Genomic DNA, 20,800 nt, shown 5'->3' on the forward strand with positions numbered 1-20,800 from the left:
TATTGTGTATCTGGATTTTCAAAAGGCGTTTGACAAGGTGCCTCATGAAAGGCTGCAGAGGAAATTGGAGGGTCATGGGATAGGAGGTAATGTCCTATTGTGGATTAAAAATTGGTTGAAGGATAGGAAACAGAGAGTGGGGTTAAATGGGCAGTATTCACAATGGAGAAGGGTAGTTAGTGGGGTTCCTCAGGGGTCAGTGCTAGGACCGCTGCTCTTTAATATATTTATAAATGATTTAGAGATGGGAGTAACTAGTGAGGTAATTAAGTTTGCTGATGACACAAAGTTATTCAAAGTCGTTAATTCACGAGAGGATTATGAAAAATTACAGAAGGACCTTACGAGACTGGGAGACTGGGCGGCTTAATGGCAGATGACGTTTAATGTGAGCAAATGTAAGGTGATGCATGTGGGAAAAAAGAACCTGAATTATAGCTACGTCATGCAAGGTTCCACGTTAGGAGTTACGGACCAAGAAAGGGATCTGGGTGTCGTTGTTGATAATACACTGAAACCTTCTGCTCAGTGTGCTGCTGCGGCTAGGAAAGAGAATAGAATGTTGGGTATTATTAGGAAAGGTATAGAAAACAGGTGTGAGGATGTTATAATGCCGTATCGTTCCATGGTGCGACCGCACCTTGAGTATTGTGTTCAATTCTGGTTGCCGCATCTCAAAAAAGATATAGTAGAATTAGAAAAGGTGCAGCGAAGTGCGACGAAAATGATAGCGGGGATGGGACGACTTCCCTATGAAGAAAGACTAAGGAGGCTAGGGCTTTTCAGCTTGGAGAAGAGACGGCTGAGGGGAGACATGATAGAGGTATATAAAATAATGAGTGGAGTGGAACAGGTGGATGTGAAGCGTCTGTTCACACTTTCCAAAAATACTAGGACTAGGGGGCATGCGATGAAAATACAGTGTAGTAAATTTAAAACAGATCGGAGAAAATGTTTCTTCACCCAACGCGTAAATAAACTCTGGAATTCGTTGCCGGAGAACGTGGAGGAGGTGGTTAGCTTGGCAGAGTTTAAAAAGGTGTTAGACGGTTTCCTAAAGGACAAGTCCATAAACCACTACTAAATGGACTTGGAAAAATCCACAATTTTGGGAATAACATGTATAGAATGTTTGTACGTTTGGGAAGCTGCCAGGTGCCCTTGACCTGAATTGGCCGCTGTCGGGGACAGGATACTGGGCTTGATGGGCCTTTGGTCTTTTCCCAGTATGGCATTACTTATGTACTTATGTACTTATGTACTTATGTACTTATATTCCATGCTACCAGTCCCAGGACAAGCAGTGGCTTCCCTCGTGACCATCTCAATAACAGACTATGAACTTTTCCTCCAGGAGCTTGGCCAAACCTTTCTTAAAACGCTAACCGCTGTTACCACATCCTCCGACAGCGAGTTCCGGAGCTTAACTATTCGTTCAGTGAAAAAATATTTCCTCCTATTTGTTTTAAAAGTATTTCCATGTAATTTCGTTGAGTGTCCCCTGGTCATTGTACTTTTTGAAAGAGTGAAAAATCGATTCATTTTTACCCATTCGACACCAATCAGGATTTTGTAGACCTCATAGCCCCTCTCAGCCATCTCTTTTCCAAGCTGAAGGGCCCTAACCTCTTTAGCCTTTCCTCATATGGGTGGAGTTCTATCCTCTTTTTTCATTTTGTTCGCTCTTCTTTGAACCTTTTCTAATTCTACTGTATCTTTTTTGAGATACGGCGACCAGAATAGGCCACACCATGGAGCAATACAGAGGCATTATAATATTCTTGATATTATTTTACATCCTTATCCTAATAATTCCTAGCCAGGGCCGGTCAAACCCGGTAAGCGCTGCAGGGGGGCGCCTGCCTTCAAGGGCATCGCTGTGGCGCTGCGCCGCCATACCGCGCCGCCCTTGGTGCTTTAAATCTTTAATTTACCTCCGTTCCAGCAGCCGCGTCATTTGAAAGCCCTGCCCCGTCTCTAGCCTTCCCTCCCTTCGTGAGTTCGTTCCGCAGTCCCGCCTTCTGACGTCATTTCCTCGAGGGCGGGACTGCGGAACAAACTCGCGAAGGGAGGGAAGGCTAGAGACGGGGCAAGGCTTTCAAATGACGCGGCTGCTGGAACGAAGGTAAATTAAAGATTTAAAGCACCAAGGGTGGCGGGGGATGGGGGCGAAGGAGAATCGCTGGACAGGGGCAGGGTGGGAGAAGAGAGAAAGGAGATGCTGGGGAGGGGCGGGGGTGCGCGGGTGCCAGCTCATAGTCTGCAGGGGGGGCACCAGAGAACCTAGGACCGGCCCTGTTCCTAGCATCCTGTTTGCTTTTTTGGCCCCCACCATACACACTGGACAGAAGATTTCAGCGTATTGTCTACAATGATATCATTTTCTTGAGTGCTGACTCCTAAGGTGGACCCTAGCATTAGGTAACTATGATTCGAATTATTCTTGTACTGGCTGCGTTTGATTGCTATTCTGATAAAAAAAAAAATCAGGCTAAGTTAGAAAACCAAAAGGAATCTTTATTTCTCACTGCAACAGCACAATAAATACTATTGACTCTTGGCATTATTAGTTTTACAGAACAGAGTCTAACAATAGGAAGGAGAGTTTATTCCTCACTGTCATACAAAAGTCATAGAACAGAGAGAAAGAAAGGAAGAAAGAAAGATTCTTAGTTGTAAAGAATTAGTTCTTACGAGGAGGGGAAAGTACCCCTTTGGGAAAAATAGGCCGTGGAAAGGATCTGAAACTCTCTTGCCAACATGGCTAGTTTTCAGTTTCTTTGTCTGCAGCGTACTTTTATAGGCCTGTGGTGAGCATTCACTTCTCCTCTACCCTGGACCAGTCATAGGTGCTGCATATGTGCTGGAGACTTGCAGTTGGTTCCTTCATATGTGCTGGAGGCTTGCAATTGGTGTCCTTGCTGCACCTCTTCTCAGTAAATTACATTTGTAACAAGTTATACCAGGCAACTGAGTTGCTCTAGCAACAGGAAGCCCCCATCACAGTCTGTGACCAGCCAGAAATTCCTCATATGGCTGATAGGAAAAGAGAGATGGGGGATGGGAAACAGTGCGGCATACCTGAAGTAGAACATTATAGCTAAAAATTTATAGACATTCTTCACAATGTGCATTTGTCCACATTAAATATTATCTACCATTTGGATACTTGATCTTCCAGTTTCCTAAGGTCTTCCTGCAATTTTTCACAATCCACATGTGTTTTAACAACTTTGAATAGTTTTGTGCCATGTGCAAATTTAATCACCTCACCATCGTTTCGATTTCCAGATCATTTATAAATATGTTAAGTAGCACTGGTCCCAGTACAGATCCCTGAGGCACTCCACTATTCACTCTCCTCCATTGAGAAGAATGACCATTTAACCCTACCCTCTGTTTTCTGTCAAATAACCAATTTCTAATGCACAGGACATTGCCTTCCTTTGCCATGACTTTTTTTATTTTCTCAGGAGTCTCTCATAAGGAACTTTATGAAAAGATTTCTGAAAATCTAAATATACTACATCAACTGGCTCACCTTTATCCACATGTTTATTCACGCCTTCAAAGAAATGAAGCAAATTGGTGAGGCAAGATTTCCCTTGGCTGAACCCATGCTGACTCTGTCTATGTGTTCTGTAATGTTATTCTTTGTAATAGTTTCCACTATTTTGCCCAGCACTGATGTCAGGCTTACTGGTCTGTAATTTCCTGGATCACTCCTGGAACCCTTTTCAAAAATTGGTGTTACACTGGCCACACTCCAATCTTTGGGTACTAAGGACAATTTTAATGACAGGTTACAGATTACTAACAGCAATTTCATGTTTGAGTTCTTTCAGTACCCTGGGGTGTATGCCATCCGGTCCAGGTGATTTATCACTCAATAAACACCTACATTGCTGATCTGTAACCTGTCGTTTAAAATCATGATCAGGTGTTGTCTCCTGATCATAGGCATCAGCTCTGCAGGTCCTGAGGGTGCTTGAGCATCTTCAGTATCAAGTCTGCCTTCCACATAAAAGTACCTGCATATAGTATATGTAAACTACTTTGGTTGTACTCACAGAAAAGCAGTATGTCATATCCATGACCCTTGACATCACTTTTTGAATATCCCAGACCTTCAGTGTACTATGGAAGGTAGAGCTGATACTGGAGGTGCTCAGTTATCCATCACACCCATGTAGTTGTGCCAGCGCTAGTAACCTGTCTTTGTCTTACAGGCTTGGTAATAACCCCATCACAGAGCAGGGGGCAGTGATCCTGGGGGAGGCCATTGCAGGGAACAAATCCTTGTCCCACCTGTCTCTCCTGCACACTTCTCTGGGGAATGAAGGTGTGGAGGTGATTGCTGCATACTTGGAAAAGAACCGCCATCTGCAGGAGCTGAACCTGGCCTATAATTCTGTAACAGACCAGACCGCACTTGCACTGGTGGAGGTGGCAAAGAGGCACCCAACACTGAAGACAGTGCAGTGAGTATTTCCCCAATGCACTTAACACAATTTCACATGCATCCAATGTCTCTGCGCTATCACGTGCAGCCCGCAGCCCTGACTGATCCCATACAGTTGCTCACACCCCTAACCTAGGATACACTAAGCTGCACTTACACAATCATAAGCTTACCTGACTCACCAGCATAAATACACACCTGTAGTCACACTCACACAGCCAGGGCCATTGTAAGAGGCAGGCAAAATGGGCCCCTGCCTGGGATGCCTGCTGAGGGGGAGGGTGGAGGTGGCATCATGCCACCACTGTCGGTGCCAAACCAGCATTACAGTTAAGCTCCAAAGTCATCAGAAGAATCCTGCACACCTCAGCACAGTCAAAACCCCCATTTTATTTATAATATTTGAAACACTGCCCACATCCAGTACATCAGCCATTTCCAACCCAGTCCTCAGGGTACATCTAGTCCCATCGGTTTTCAGAATATCCACAATGAATATGCATGAGATAGATTTGCATCACTGCCTCAATTGCATGCAAATCTAATTCATGAATATTCATTGTGGATATCTTAAAAGTCTGATGGGACTAGGTGTACCCCGAAGACTGGGTTGGGAATGACTGCAGTACATCTACAGATTAACAAACTGTCTCATACACACAGTCATAGACACCTGTACATGGTACAGTCAGTCGGTATGCTCTCAGTAACAAACATGCATCCCACAGTGGCATGCTCAGACATGCCATTCAGTCTCTCATACAACCAATGCTGTCTATTAAAATGTTTTATTGTGTTTTGTGTTGACATTGTTGGTTTGGAATGTAGCATACTCTGCCATACTTTGTATTGTTATTTGAATATATTTACTGCTGTAATTGTTTATTCCCTATGTTTTGACTTACTGTTGCTGTACACTGCCTTGAGTGAATTCCTTTAAAAAGGCAGCAGATAAACCCAAATCTCTCTATATAAAAAGCAACACCAACGTTCTATGAAGCCTCCAGCTGGAAGTGTGAAGGGGGCGAGATATCCGGTCTCCCTATGAGTGTCTGCTCCGCCCTCTCTGTAACACAGTCAGTGAAGGAAAACAGCAGAGCACGAAATCAAATCGCTGGCTCTGTAACAGTGAAGGACTCAGAGGGGGGAGGGGGGAGGGGAGAGAGGCCAGAGGGCAGGGACACACACACTCCCACATGCACACAGAAGAAAACATTGCTAGCCCCCGTTTCATTTGCATCAGAAACGGGGCTTTTTTACTAGTAAATATATAATACACCTGTAGAGACACACGCCCAAGTGCCATTCACAGTCCCACAAACCTGCCACATGCACAGCCACAAACACATCCGCCTGAAGCTACAAAAACCCGTGTCACACCTACCTAACACACCTGAAAACCTGTGTTGCACATTACCACACACACACACTAATCCGTGACCAAATAGGAATATTGTTTATTATAGAATCTATTGAAAAGCTGTAAAGCCATAATATTAATAGTTTTGATTGGGGAAACAATGGGGTTTCTACTAATTTAACAAAATTATTTACTTTTGTCTATTCTCACTCTGTTCTACACAGCCTGGGCACTAATAACTTCAAGAATCAGAAGGACACACTAGATTTGTTTTCTTAAGTTTATTTCATTACCAAAGGCAAGCTTAACATATGTTTGTGCAGCGCTGCGTACGCCTTGTAGCGCTATAAAATGCTAAATAGTAGTAAATAGTAGTAGTAACATAGGAAGACATCACAGTACATCTAATATTGTGAAAATGATGAGGCTATTGTGAAGATGAAGCTCTCACCTCAGGATCCCAGGTCCCTCTTTCACGCAGGGTGAGCTGGTTCTCAGTATGCAGATTTTATGCAAATTAGTCTACTACCCCTTTCTGCTCAGGGTGACCTGCTTCTCAAAAGGCAAACATAGTCAGGTCTCACCAACAGGATATTTCTCATACAAATCTTTTATTCCCGCTTCCTGGGGCACACCTCTTCCTCAGTGCAATCTTCCAGCTCAAACATTTCTTCTTGCACAGTTCAGTACCCACAGATTTCTTCAAATTGAGCCTCCCCACACAGATACATGGGCTCAGTACTATACCAATACTTTGGGGACTCTCAACCCCAGGCTTTGCAGCCTGCTTCTCTTAGTACTTCGGACACACAGTCCCTCTTTGAACACACAGTTCTAGACACACAGTCAAACTCTAATGCTTTAGGGACTTCTTACCCCAGGACTTTCAGCCTGCTGATCTCCTTTGAACACCCAGTCCACCCCCAAGTCCATCAGGTTAGCCAGTATCTTTCAGGGGCTCTCTCTTCTTCTGCTGATAGCTCACTTCCCTTCCTTTCACAACTCAGGTGGGGTATAAAGTGGTTAATTAGCCACCCAGGACCCAGCCCATAATCTCCTACACCTGTGGACCTCCCAGGGCTCTCCCGGGTCCTAGCAACCTCCTACTATTTCTAGCACCCTCTAGTGGCGTACACCGTATAGGACACCCTCTTACTTATCACAGTATGCAGGCATTCAGAGGTGGGGAGAGCAGCACTTCGTGACACATGGCATCTGCCTTCACAGGTTACTGACTTCTCCGAGGCACTGCTTAGGTAGCAGACCTTTTATGCTTTTTTGGTCCCATAGATCCCTATGAGCCACCTGCAATTTCATCATAATTGGCACATACATCCAATTATGACCAAGTTTCAACCTTAGTAAGTTTTCTTATCTCCAAGCTTCGCTCATCCTTAAATTTAACTTTTCTGCACCTGGCCCAATTATTTTTTATAGTTTCTCAGCATGCCTATGTCCAGCTGTACACAATCCTTGCCAACTTTGTAACTCTGCCAAGCTTCATTAACTTAATCAGACTGTCACATTTCTTCAGTGAGGTATCAGGACTGAGAGATGCTATGATTTTACAGGCCTAGTTTGCTTAGAAAGCCTGAACCTGGGGTCAAGATGGCGTCCTTATGAGGGAGCGCTGCATGTCGGCTCTCAAACGCTAGGCTCTGCTCCAGTAGCATATACTTTCTCTCACCTGATGTTATGGTGAAGAGAAAGGGGAAAGTCAGGGCAAAAGCCGCCGCGAGCCCTGGCGGAAATCCGACGCTCCAGCAGTCGACCCTGGAAGCTTTTGGCCTTCGTGCATCGGGAGTTCCGGTACCAGCTTTGGTTGGATCCCCAGGACAACAGGGGGATCTTAGCTTAGAGGCAGCGTCTTTAAGTCCGCCTCTTCAAGCTGCACTGCCGAGACCGAGCGGTGAGATAGGACCAATGGGAGGTTAGCGGCGGCCCTGTTGGATCCTCAACCCCTGGTGGAACGCCATCTGGAGAGAGTGCGGGAGGTATTGATTCCTCGCCCTCCCCCTGCCAGGAAACCCCGCTCGTTTTGCTCGGCGTGAGGAGTAGACCCGCAGCTGTTACCTTGGAAGCCCTTTGGGAGGTGATCCAGACCATAAATTCGTCCCTACTACAATTAACTAATTCCTTTAATTCTGAGGTGAAGGAATTAAAAACTTTTCAGCAAACAATGGAATCGAAGGCTCAGTAGCAGGAGAGAAAATGTGAGTCAAATTCTCAAGAGATAAAGACATTACAAATTGTTGTAACTAATATGGCAATAGATAAAGATTCAATTCAAAGGAAAATGGAATTTTTTGATAATCAACTCAGGCGTAATAACCTGAGATTCCTAAATTTTCTGAAGATCCCTCTGATATCACCGATTGAGATGTTAAAAAAAGTATTTTACTGAAGTGCTTGACATTCCTAAAGAAGCCATACCACCAATTATAAAGGCTTTTTATATCACAGGAGCTAATATAGCTCGAACAGAGGTTCCAGAACTGAATGTAACATAATTGTTAGAAACATCGTTAGAAACTATAACAGAGCGTACAACTCTCCTAGCTACCTTTGCATTCGAGACTGATAGAAACCATGTCTTTAGACTTTACTTCAGAAATATTTCGACCCAGTTTCTCGGAGCAAAAATACAAATTTTTCCTGATTTGAGTAAAAATACCCAGAGGAGGAGAAGAGAATTTCTGGGTCTTAGGCCTCGAGTTCTCTCCTTAGGCGGTACCTTTAAATTGAAATTTGCCTGCAGGTGTTTAATTTCCTTAAATGCTGTATATTATGTATTTTTTTGAACCAGATAAACTGCGTCAGTTTATTCTTTCTAAAGAGAGTGGAGGCGAAAGAGGCCTGGCCACCCCAGAAGGGAGCTGAAACCGCAAGCTGTGAACGGTCTCTGCCCTCATAGAGTTTTTTTTTTCTTTTTATTATAAAGTAAAAATTCCTTGTGTCTTGACCATATTATTGTGGACTAAGTAACAATATGATTTCTTTCTCCTTGGTGTAAAGGATAAACATTTTCTTATATATTTTCCTGATTTACCTACATTTATATTATGTAAATGTTTATTTTGAAAATAATAAATATAAAAAAAAAAAAAAAGCCTGAACCTGTTTTTCACCGCATTCAATTTGTGACAATTATTTACAATATTCAGCCTGTATGCGATATATACGTACCTACAAGCCCAGGCACCAGTGTCACAGTGAGTTCCACATGCAGTTATCAAGCTTATGCCCAGTCAGACCTACAAAGTCATGGAGAATCAAGATTAAAGGAAATTTCGTGGCTTGACAATTTGTATATATTTAAAGTGGTAAAAAGAGGTATAACAAAGCATAGACACTTCCCAGCTGCTGGTGATATTGTATTCTTAGCCTGGTCACCAGTTATTTATTGACATACCAACATTTTTCCATGGTTGATATTTATTTTTTGCACATATGGAAGAAAATTCATTTCTGTTACTATTTCTCCAGTGTTGTAGTCAGGGGTGTGCTGGTAAAATTTTAACAACGGGCTCTCTCTCCAGGCATAACCGGCCCTGAAATTTTTTTTTTTGGGGTGGGGGAGGAATACATGCCTCTCTCTCCCCTCCCTTGTGCAGGCACGCTAGGCATACCTTTGCCGAGCCCCACGAGCCAATAAATGGACTGCCACCATTCTCTGCTGCGTGCTTCTGGCTCTGAGCAGCATGATGGAACCTTCTTGCGCTTGCATGAAAAGTCCCAGCCTGATGCTCAGAGTCAGAAACAAGGAGCAGGGAGCAGCAGCAATCTATTTACTTGGCTGGTGGGGCCAGCATCACTGCCAGCAAAGTAAAAGAGAATTCAGGAGGGGGCCCAAGCCCACATTTTGGGAGTCAGTTGTTAGAATAGCCATGGGGAGGCCTACTTTAACAACCGGCTCCCAAAATTCTTAAAAACTTAACAAACGGCTCTCGCAGGCCCGTGAGAGCCTGCTCCAGCACACCACTGGTTGTAGTACATACAGAGTCTGGTTTTATGGGAGTTTTAGTTCAGTTTCGGCCTTCACATTTCTATTTCTAATTTGTGGTCACATAGCCTATATTTCAGGGTCTATGTGGCAATCAATAACAGGCCAATAATCTAATTGAATCCTTTGAGAAGGAAAAATTGATACGGCAAATTAAGTTTTACAGGAATAGGAAATAGTTAAGATTTTGAAGATGATAATAGACCAGAAAAATTTGAACAAAATGAATATTATTACAGATAATTAATATCGAGATTGTTGTTTTCCCAGAGTTCCAGGTATGACTCCTAAAGTTTTTTTACTCTGAAGTGATTCCTCTTAGTATATTAATTCAAAAGGAGTGAAGCCTGTGAAACTGGGATTACCTTAATCAGTGGGAATTGGATTAGAGACTCAAGTGTTTGTATTGTTAAATAATTTCTGGTTTTAAAAGAGAAAAAACGAAATCAGTTGTATTATTTCTACTAATATTGGACAATAAGTATGTTTCCAACGAAATAAATTGACTATACACCGTTTTGGGTTTGAAGAATGATCAATGTGGAATAATGATTCAGATAATAAATAACTGGGGATAATCAGGTTAATACCACATTTTCTTTGTTTACTGTTGTTTAATTGATCTCCTTGTCTTGTTTCACTCTTGGTCTAAGGAAGAGTTTATAATTACCTGATTGAAATAATTCTTGTATTATTCTGTCTGTATTTCTGGCAAGTTATTTTAGTGCTTGTAAAATTAAATTCTTATAAATAAAATTTAAAAAAAAAAATAAAAAATAACAGGCCAGCTTGATTTGGTTTTCCAATAGTAGGTGTTTTAGGGCCTAGCGCAGTGGTTCCCAAACTTGGCCCTTGAGGCTCCCCAGACAGTCAGGTTTTCAGTATATCTACAATGAATATTCATGAGATACATTTGCATGCAGTGGAGGCAGATTTGCCTGCGGATCACTCTCATGAATATTTATTTGTGGGTATCTGAAAACCTGACTGGCTGGGGTGCCTCCGGGACTAGGTTTGGGAACCCCTGACCTAGTGTAATATTTGCAGTGTTGCCTCTTCATAGATAGGGTGGTTCAGGGGCATAGCCAGATTTGACATTATTTTTTTGGGGGGGGGAGGAGGCAGAGTTGACATGGGAGGGGGGCACTAGGCATACAGGTGTGACTAGTGTTTAGGAGTAAAACAAATAATGCCTTAGACTGAACTTTATGATGGACTTGTAAGTAAACAGTCTGTTCTGAGTCAATATAAGCCATATTCACACTTATATGGAAACTTTGGAAACGCTGACATTTTTAAATCTCACAGAACACAGACCAATCTTTACCAATTACAGAATAAAGGACCACAAATTAGAAATAAATAAAAGAAAACACTAAGAAATCACATTCTCTATAAGCAGTACAGCACAGAAGAAATACAAGTAAAAATGCATTGTCTATTGTAGGAAGCAAAATGCAAGATCAATTTCCACCCCCAAATAAACAAATAAATTATCTGGATACCCATGAAATAAAAAAAAACAACCCAAAACTTGTGGGACACTGTGGGCACGATATTCAGACCACAGGAGGCAGCCTACCTAATTGCCTTGATCGGCACTGACCCTGGATATTCAATGCCAGGCTGTTTCCGGTGACTGGCCTTGAACATCCGGTAGAACCCAAAGCAGTGCAAAACAAAGTCATGAACAGCACAGTTTATACCAAATTGTTTAACCACTCTTAGGTTTTGCCTTTGGGCTTAACAAGCAATACCATCTGCATGTGAGGTCTAGATAAACGAATGTCATTTATGTTGAAGGCATATGCCCTAAATATGTAATACTTGATAGCAATGATGAATATAATAATACACAGCAAGCAGCCAACAGATTTAATTTCCACTGAAAATAATTAACTTTGTACGAACATAAATGTCATTCAGCTCCAACTGTTTTACTGCTGCTTTCCCTTAGCCATCGTTATTCCAGAGACTCATCTATATACAATGATTAACCCCTCCCCCCAACAACAACAAAAAAATGCCCTTTACAACCAAACAGACTTGAATAAATAAATATATACCACAAAACTGGAAAATGTTGGCACATTTAGATTGACTCTGGACTTCTGAGCTCATTATTTAATATCTTTCTTTTAAATAGTAGTAATAAACAATATTAAGTGCATTTTTATAATATACTACTGCTGTCCATAAAACAAAAGGAGCAAGTTCCCACAAACCATCTTTCTCTTTTGATCTAGTCACAGGAAAAAAAAAGATTTTAAACACTCCCAGGTTTCAACCTAATTCATGTTTAATGTGGGATATAAATGTCATAAATAAATAAATAGAAACTCTGAATGTTGAGCACCTGATTCTTATAACATATTGTGTGTTTTAGTGTCCCTTTGACAGGAGAAAAAAAAAGTCTCTGCACGAATATAACGCATGCTAGGGTGTCTCTATAACCAGCCCCTCCAAATGACACACTGGTTATGATTTATAACAAATTACTACTGTACCTATGAAACATTATTCCATTATTATATTTCCTTGTGTACATCCGTATACTGCAAAAGCTGGCATGTTTGAAAATATAAGTGGGATCAAATAAAAATGCTACCAACAAGAAGGAGAATGTGGATGAAGTAGCTCATAGGTTTGTTTTTCTTTGTTTTGAGGGTATGGAATCGATATGACGGCTGCATGTGGGGAGGGGGGGGGGGGGCGGAAAGAGAGATTAACCTCCGTGGCTTCACCTTTTGATGTCTTGCTCCTGTTCTCAATCAAACCTCCTTGAGTAGTGAGCCGCGCAGTCAGCGCTAAAAACAGCTGCTTACGGGTTCCGGCTGCCCCGGTCCATCTTGCTGCTTCGTCCCACTCACAGGAAGAAGCAGCGAATGGACTGGGTCAGCCGGAAGCGGCTGCCTTCAGCGCTGCCCATGCCAAGGCTCACTGCTGGAAACAGGGAGGAGAGATGTAGCCGGCCACACCCAAAGGAAGGGAGTGAGAGCTCAGCTGCCTGACGCGGAGACAGGGAACCTGAGGAAGCAAAAAAACTGCCTGGTTGGACACTATTGTTTGTGGGGGGGCCTGAGACAGAAATTGGGGGCCTGGGCCCCTGAGGCCCCCTGTAGCTATGCCACTGAGGCGGTTGCAGTTTGTATCCTGGGAGAACTTGCTTTAATGGTATGGAAGGTTTGCTGTGCAGGTTGCAGGGTGTCTAGCTTCAAAGTACCTGGTAGTGGAAGGAATTTATGTCATTGTTGCTGAATGATACCACAGTTTTTGAATGTTTTCTTTTGTGTGGTCATTAGTAGAGGGAAATGAACCATCGTTAGCACAACACAGCATCCATTCAAAACTAAAAGAACCCGTGTCTCAAACTGTCACCCTGCTTCCCTACCTGAAGCCTGTGACTTTTCGCTGCTCTTCCTTCCCCAGACGTCTGTGAACCTCTGACCTCCCTCTCAATTTTTTTTCAGCCTATACTTTAATGAGATCAGCCAGGAAGTAAGGCAACAGTTACATGGGCTTCGAAAAGAGCAGGATGGGGTGAAGGTCCTGTTATCTCTGGCTGAAGGCAGCGATGTATCGGAGTATTCTTCACTCATCCTGAATGTGGTGACCTCCAACGTGAAGGGATGGGACCCGGAGCGGATCCAGCGATACCTCCACCTCCTCCTGGATGATCTTCAGTGTGGCCGCCAGCAGACTGTTAACCCCTGGAAGAAAGCCAGATTCCTGCGTGTTGAAAACCAGGTCCGGAGTGTGCTGACCACAGTCCAGCAGGGGAACTTGTAGATGGTAAAGAGGTCATAGGGGATAAAGGGTCATGGTGGGCCTGCACTGGATACTCTAAGAAATCCTCATTATGGTATTTGAAGCTGCGTCCTCAGATGAGACCACCAAATTCACTGGTTTCTCGCTGGGTATGTATGGTCAGGGTTACTCTTTTATATAGAGGTAACAGCGTGAGTCAAGTCTCTTGTATTTCTCTATTTTAAGTTTGTAAGTGGCTAATCTGTGAATAAAAATACACATTTGCCATTGTTTGCAGCTCTAAATCTACCAAGCAGCAGCCCTGCTTCCTTTTTTTTTCTCACATCACTCAGGGTTACATTTATGGACAACCTTTATTGCTGTAATAAAACTTTATTGTGAACTTTTTCCTTTATTGTGAACTTCTTCCTGAGAGAGGGTTGGGAGAAAGAACAGGAGGGTTCCAGCAATACATACTTAGGGGAGTGTTTTCCATGTAGGTATCTGAATTTAGGAATTGTGTTTTTATATATGTGGATGCCTGTATCTACAAATAGAACTTTCCAGACATTTCTGGGGGGCCCCTGAAGCCAGCTATGTTTTCAGGGCACCTGGGCATAGACAGATTAACATTAGGAAGCTGTTGTGTACCAGTTACCACACAGTACATAATCGGGGCATGGCCTGAATCCAGTAATAAGGAGTCCAAGATGATTTGCAGACTGCGCCCAAAAAAGCTGGTCAGCTGAGCTGCAGCACAACTGTGTCTCCAATAGAGGGAGACAGCAACAGCCCCTCCAGAAAAGCCTTTCCTGCATGGGTGACCCCTTCTGAGGCCCAGATCCTCAAAACCTAACGCTTGCGTTAGGAGCGATTAGCGCCAGAACTGTGCACATGTTAATGTACACAGCATGCACAAAACCCTCCAGCGCATGTGCTAATCTGTGCACCTGTGGAGAAGATTTCATCTGCATTTTTCACATGAAATTGCTGGGGTTTTTTTTGTTTCTTTTGAAAGGAGAAAGAAGCCCGTGCAACCTGTAGTGCTGATAGTTAGAAAAAAAAACATGTCTGCAAGTCTGAGGAAAGCAGAGTGTGAGGGCGGACATTGGTGCCTTGTTTTCCCACACTGTGGTATGACCCTCTTAGAGGATTAAACTGCAAAACATTTGGGGGGGGGGGGTTATTTCATGGTGTGGGGGAAGGGTGCCGATGTGCTCTTGCATTTCCTGTTTTGCCTGGAACGTGTACAAAGGAGTTTCATGGTAGGTGCAGCTCTAGTTCGCAGGCGTCAGTCATGTTCCTCCCCCTTGCTTTTGCTTTACTAGTGCTCATAAAATTTGCATCCCATTTGCTTTGAGCACTGGAGGACTGCTGTTCTTGAAGTATGGGATGTGCACTCTTGCCTCTAGGCCAGAATTCTGAGCATCAGGCCTCAAGAATCAAAGCTCCAGATGGCACAGCCTGAAGGATAATTAAGGATTATCTGGTCACTGTTTGCACATTTGTCTGATGCATAGTCATTATAAATATCCTGAAAACTCAACTGGCTTTGGTGCCCCCGGGAAAGGTTTGGGAAGCCGTGGGATAATAAGAGTATATGCGTTTTTAAGTAGGGTGCATGTGTGTGAGGGTTGAAGAAATATGGGCACAGTTATGCATTATAGAATGGGTTAAAAGGTCAGAGATTGATAAAGTCTGTATGACTTTGAAGTCTGTTAAAGATTGATGAGCCTGCATGATCTCTGGAATTTATGATACCCCTACAAGCAGGCCTGGGAAAGGAGACTAGTGTAAACAGCAAAAGAATGTTGTCTTAAAAGAACCAGTCCCTTGAAATCAGATAAGCTGTGAGTAGGACAGTTTTGCAAAGAAAGAATCATTGTTTGGAACAAATGATATAAGCAGTAGTTGCAGGATGGTATTTCGGAGATGCAGACAGAAAACATCTTGTTATGTTACTGTATTATTCTCTCATGAGAAACTATTGAATTTGTAATTGGTAAGCAAATAAAAATATACTTTCTCATATGCAATTAGCTTTGGTTTCTGTTACCCCTCTCAGTTGAGGATGGCTGGTTCATGCTAATTGGGAAGGGATACAAGCAGCCTTTAAAAAAAACAGGGTGTTTTTTTTTTTATATATATACTAGTAAAAAAAAGCCCGTTTCTCATTGAAATGAAACGGGCGCTAGCAAGGTAATCACCTTCTGCCATTAATGTTTTTAAGGGAAGTTCCAGCGTCCCCCCTCCCTCCCAATTCCAGGGTCCCCCTCTCTCCCTCCCTCCCAATTCCAGGGTCCCCCCGTCCTCCCTCCCTCCCTCTCTCCCAGTTCCAGGGTCCCCCCTCCCTTCTTCCCAGTTCGAGGGTCGTCGTCCCTCCCTCCGAGTTCCAGGGTCATTGTCCCTCCCTCCTTCCCTTCCAGTTCCAGGCCCCCTCCCTCCGAATTTTAAAAGTCATCCTGACTTACCTCGTCAGGGTTATGGCGGCCGGCAGCAGCAGTAAAAAGCATGCAGGCTCGGCACTTCAGTTTTCCCGTCTCTGTCTCTCAGCTCTGGTCCCGCCCTCATTTCCGGATGACGACCCTGGAACTCGGAGGGAAGGAACAAACTTCCGGTGGGTGAATATTATATGTAGCCTTCCCTTCCCTCTGAGGGCGGGGCACTGAGAGCGAGTGCGAGGCCTGTGGTTGGTCCCTTCTCCTTCTGACGTCGCGTTTCTTTCCCTGGCAACTATACAGAGTTCCTTTGAGGGCGGGGCGATTACGAACCCTACGAACACTGCACGGCTTCACTGCCATGCTGCCATGGAGTCAGCTTCAGAACGTTGGTGGTGCGAATTATTATATTAGATAGATATGTAACATAGTAAATGACAGCAGATAAAGACCTGAACAATCCATCCAGCTCATCAAGATAAACTCATTTTACATGGTATGTAATACTTTATATGTATATCTGAGTTTGATTTGTCCCTGCCTTTCTCAGGGCACAGACTGTAGAAGTCCACCCTGCACCGGCTTTATTCTCCAAATACCGGCATCGCCACCCAATGTCTGCTAAGATTCCATAGATCCATTCCTTCTAAGCAGGATTCCTTTGTCTTTATCCCAAAAATGTTTGAATTCCATTACCGTTTTCATCTCCACCACCTACTTCCACATATCCACCACCCTCTCCGTGAAAAAATACTTCCTGACATTACTCCTGAGTCTGCCCCCCTGCAACCTCAATTCATGTCCTCTAGTTCTACCACCTTTCCGTCTCCGGAAAAGGTTCGTATGCGGATTAATACCTTTCAAATATTTGAACGTCTGTATCATGTCACCCCTGTTTCTCCTTTCCTCCAAGGTATACATGTTCAGATCGGCAAGTCTCTCCTCGTAAAGTTTGCAACACAAATCCCATGCCATTTTCGTAGCTTTTCTTTGCACCGCTTCCAGTCTTTTTACATCTTTAGCCAGATACGGCCTCCAAGGGTGTGTGTTCTGTTTGGGGTCCTGTGATAAGTGGAATGGTAAAGGGATCTCATATTAGTGCAGCTGCAAGAGCCCTTTTCGTAGCTCAGCATTGGAGATCTCAGACTGGATCTGGAAGATGTGCCGATTTCAATTTTGAGCATCCAGGTTGGAGAAGCAAGCTGTGACATTGCAGAGCATACAGAGCATGTGAGCATGGATGCATAATTAGGCAGTGCTTTCAGCAGAAGCCATGCTGAACCATAACAGGATCTCTTTGCCCTGAAGGAGTGAGGCACCATGACAGAAGGCAGATTCTCTCCAGCTCTTGGGGCTCTATTTTCAAAGCCCTGTGAGCACCTGACTTGTAGCTGGTTAGATTTTAGCCAGTGTAGTATTGTGGAGTGTTTTTTTTTTTCACTTTTTGTTTTTGAATTTTCCAATTATTATCACAGAAATAAACGCTGCGATATCCCATAGGGAAAATTTAAAATTGAAAAAATGATCAGGAAAAAATGAACAAATCGCCTTCAATAATACAGGAAAAAATGGAATCAAGAACAGGAAATAAAGGAGAAAAATAACTGTTAGAATAATCCACGGTTATACAAATAGATAAGAACACATTTTCCACTACTGGCACGTAGCCGGCTCTAACAGTGATACTTACTAAGCAGTAACTGTCAATTGTTCCTTTGACAATGTAAGATCTCGGAGCATTTTAGGTTCCACAAAGAAATAACTTTTACCCTCAAGTAATAACACACATCAGTGGCATTCCTTGGTTGGCTGCCACCCGGGGCGGATCGCTGCACCCCCCCCCCTCGGTGAAGCGTCGTCCATCCACCCCCCCCCCCAGGTGCAGCACGACAACCCCCCTGGGTGCAGCACACCCCTCCTGCCACATGCACCTGGGGCGGACCACCCCCACTGACCTGCCCTCAGTACGCCACTGATACATATTTAAAAAGGAAATTTTAACACAAAATTGTCATCCAGAGCCAAGGCTCTGGGTCTCAATGCCGGAAATTCCTGGCATCTCTTTTGTGTTTCTCTAGAAAGGTCAGGAAAAGCATGTATTTTAGAACCAAAAAATAGCTCATCCGTAAAATGGAACTATAATTCCTGGAAATATTATTCCTATCTGGTTCTAAAGCGAAAGTCACCAACAATGTTGTTCTGTGGGTAACTACTTCAAGTGATGATTCCAAATATTCTGTCAGACAAAGCTGGTCCTTCTGACCTCTCTCCAGGCTTTTACCAACACCCAACATCAAGTATTGGACTTGCACAATTTGTGGTAATTAATGCATCTGAAGGAATTTTCAAAATATCTATAAAATACTTCCAAACCATGTCCAATGGTGAAATCAGAGGTGATTTGGAAAGGAAAAATTCACAAATCAGATTTTTCTTAATGATTTGATTTTCCAGAAATTCAGTTTTCTTAAATGAATACAACTTATCATTCATCAAAGTCATATTAGAAACTTGAAGCTTGACCTCCACGGAACCCATCTGGTTAGTGTTCTGTTCAAAAGTCTTATCATGCAGCACAGATGTGTTAGAAACCTGATTCAACTGTGCAGAAGAGAAAGCAGTAACTTTAAATAATGAATTATTAAGAGTCTGCAAAGCATCCCATATGGAATCCATTGTTACAACACCAGGTTTTACTAACTCCATTGTTACAACACCAGGTTTTACTAACACCAGCAGCTGAGAAGTAACTGACAGCGACTTCCCCAAAGGGGGCTGTTGTAAAATCACAGTTTGATGACTAATCTTGAAGACCTGGCTATTTAAACAGGCTTATGGAGATGCAGTGTGTTAGCTGATGTTGATTGGGTGGAAACAGACCTTTCCCCTACTTCTCCCTAACCACCCCCCCCCCCCTTCTATGGGGATTTCCCTCCCCTTTGACTTCCCTTTTCTTTGGCATGAGTGGATTGGCCACTGTTGGAAACAGGATGCTGGGTTTGATGGACCTTTTGTTCTCTCCCAGTGTAGCAATACTTAGAGGCAGATGCACTAAAGCTTAATGAGCCTTTAATGACCCTCCAAGGAGGAAATTTTGATCCCTTGCATGCATCAAAGGGCTTTTACCGAGGAAGCTAGCAGCTAACGAAAATGGAATGGAGATGAGCAATTAGTGTAAAAACCCCATTGAAACGAGATGCACTAACCTTTTCTGATTGTCCTGACGCGCGTTTTCACCCCCTAGTTATTTTTTTAAATGCATTTCACTTTTAAACTTGTAGCTGACAGCCCTAACGAGAGGTCCAGACCTCTCGTTAGATTTCCTGCCTTTTTCCTGCGTAAAGGCAATCGGAAAAGGTTAGTGCATCTCGTTTCAATGGGGTTTTTCACACTAATTGCTCATCTCCATTCCGTTTTCGTTAGCTGCTAGCTTCCTCGGTAAAAGCCCTTTGATGCATGCAACGGATCAAAATTTCCTCGTTGGAAGGTCATTAAAGGCTCATTAAGCTTTAGTGCATCTGCCTCTTAGTCCTTATGTAACGCTGTCCTATTATTTATTGCAGTTCCTTTCTGTTTTCCTTGTTTTGTATTTTAATACTGTACACTGTTTGTCAGAGCGGTCTAGCAAATACTAATAATCTGCAGTTCCTTCTCCTGAAAAGGCTGAGACTAAGGCAGAAACTATCATGAGAGATCCCTCCAAAGAATCAGGAAATGGCTTACTTCCTTCCAGCTTACTAAAGACTCAATGATGAGGAAGAATTCCCTAACTAGCCGACTTGCACATTCACTATCTCTGAAGGTTATCAATAGAAATCAAACAAAATAAAACATGGAAAAGAAAATAAGATGATACCTTTTTTATTGGACATAACTTAATACATTTCTTGATTAGCTTTCGAAGGTTGCCCTTCTTCGTCAGATTGGAAATAAGCAAATGTGCTAGCTGACAGTGTATATAAGTGAAAACATTCAAGCATTACTATGACAGTCTGACAGGGTGGGAGAATGGAGGTGGGTAGGAGGTATGCATGGGGACATCAAAGCATATCATTGATATTCTAACAGGATAGATGTGGATAGGTGAGGGGAGGGTGATCAACAGAGAAATACAGCTTTATGGTTTATAATGGGCTAGGAACCCCAGATCTTTGTTAAGTCCTTTCTGTTGGGTGTTAAAATATTCAATCATTCTGACTTCAAAGGTCTTATGTTCTTGTATGGTTTTAAAGTTACCTTTGAGGATTCTCACTGTGAAGTCATTGTTACAGTGTCCTGGTCCTGTAAAATGTTGACCAACAGGCGTGGGAACCCTGCTGGCACCAGTATTGTTCATATGATGTCTATGTAAATTGAATCTTGTCTTAAGCATCTGGCCTGTTTCTCCAATATAGCATCCTTCGTTACATTTTTTACACTGAATGATATATACCACATTGGAAGATGAGCAAGTGAAAGATCCCTTTATGTTGAATATCTTTCCTTTGTGGATGACTTTGGGGTACTGTGAAATATTTTGGCATAGTTTGCAACTGGATAAATTACAGGGAAGTGTGCCCTTCTGTTCCTTTTCAGTCTGTGATGGAAGTTTACTTCTGATTAGCTTGTGTTTTAAATTGGGTGGCTGTCGGAAGGCCAGTACTGGTGGGGATGGGAATAAAACAAGGATCTGGGGTTCCTAGCCCATTATCTAATATAATAAAACGCACCCTCAACGTTCTGAGGACAACGTTCTGAAGCCACCTGACGTCACTCCCAGGCTGAAGGGTTCGTGGATTCGTGGTGTGAAG

General features: G+C 43.1%; 1 protein-coding gene across 3 annotated transcripts in view; it reads left to right on the forward strand.

Moving 5' to 3' along the window:
• NLRX1 (NLR family member X1) overlaps window positions 1–20,800 on the forward strand; it is a 56,897-nt gene that overhangs the window by 23,452 nt on the left and 12,645 nt on the right. For 2 of the 3 annotated variants that reach the window (XM_030222025.1, XM_030222024.1), the window contains exons 8-9: window positions 4,230–4,481; window positions 13,296–15,574. In XM_030222025.1, coding sequence (XP_030077885.1) covers window positions 4,230–4,481; window positions 13,296–13,614 — 571 coding nt within the window. In that variant the 3' untranslated portion in view covers window positions 13,615–15,574. Of the gene's footprint in view, window positions 1–4,229; window positions 4,482–13,295; window positions 15,575–20,800 lie in introns of those variants that run through there. The other variant, XR_003944069.1, reaches the window with a different exon arrangement.

This window comes from Microcaecilia unicolor, chromosome 12 (genome assembly GCF_901765095.1).
Source record: "Microcaecilia unicolor chromosome 12, aMicUni1.1, whole genome shotgun sequence".
Lineage (NCBI taxonomy): Eukaryota > Metazoa > Chordata > Amphibia > Gymnophiona > Siphonopidae > Microcaecilia > Microcaecilia unicolor.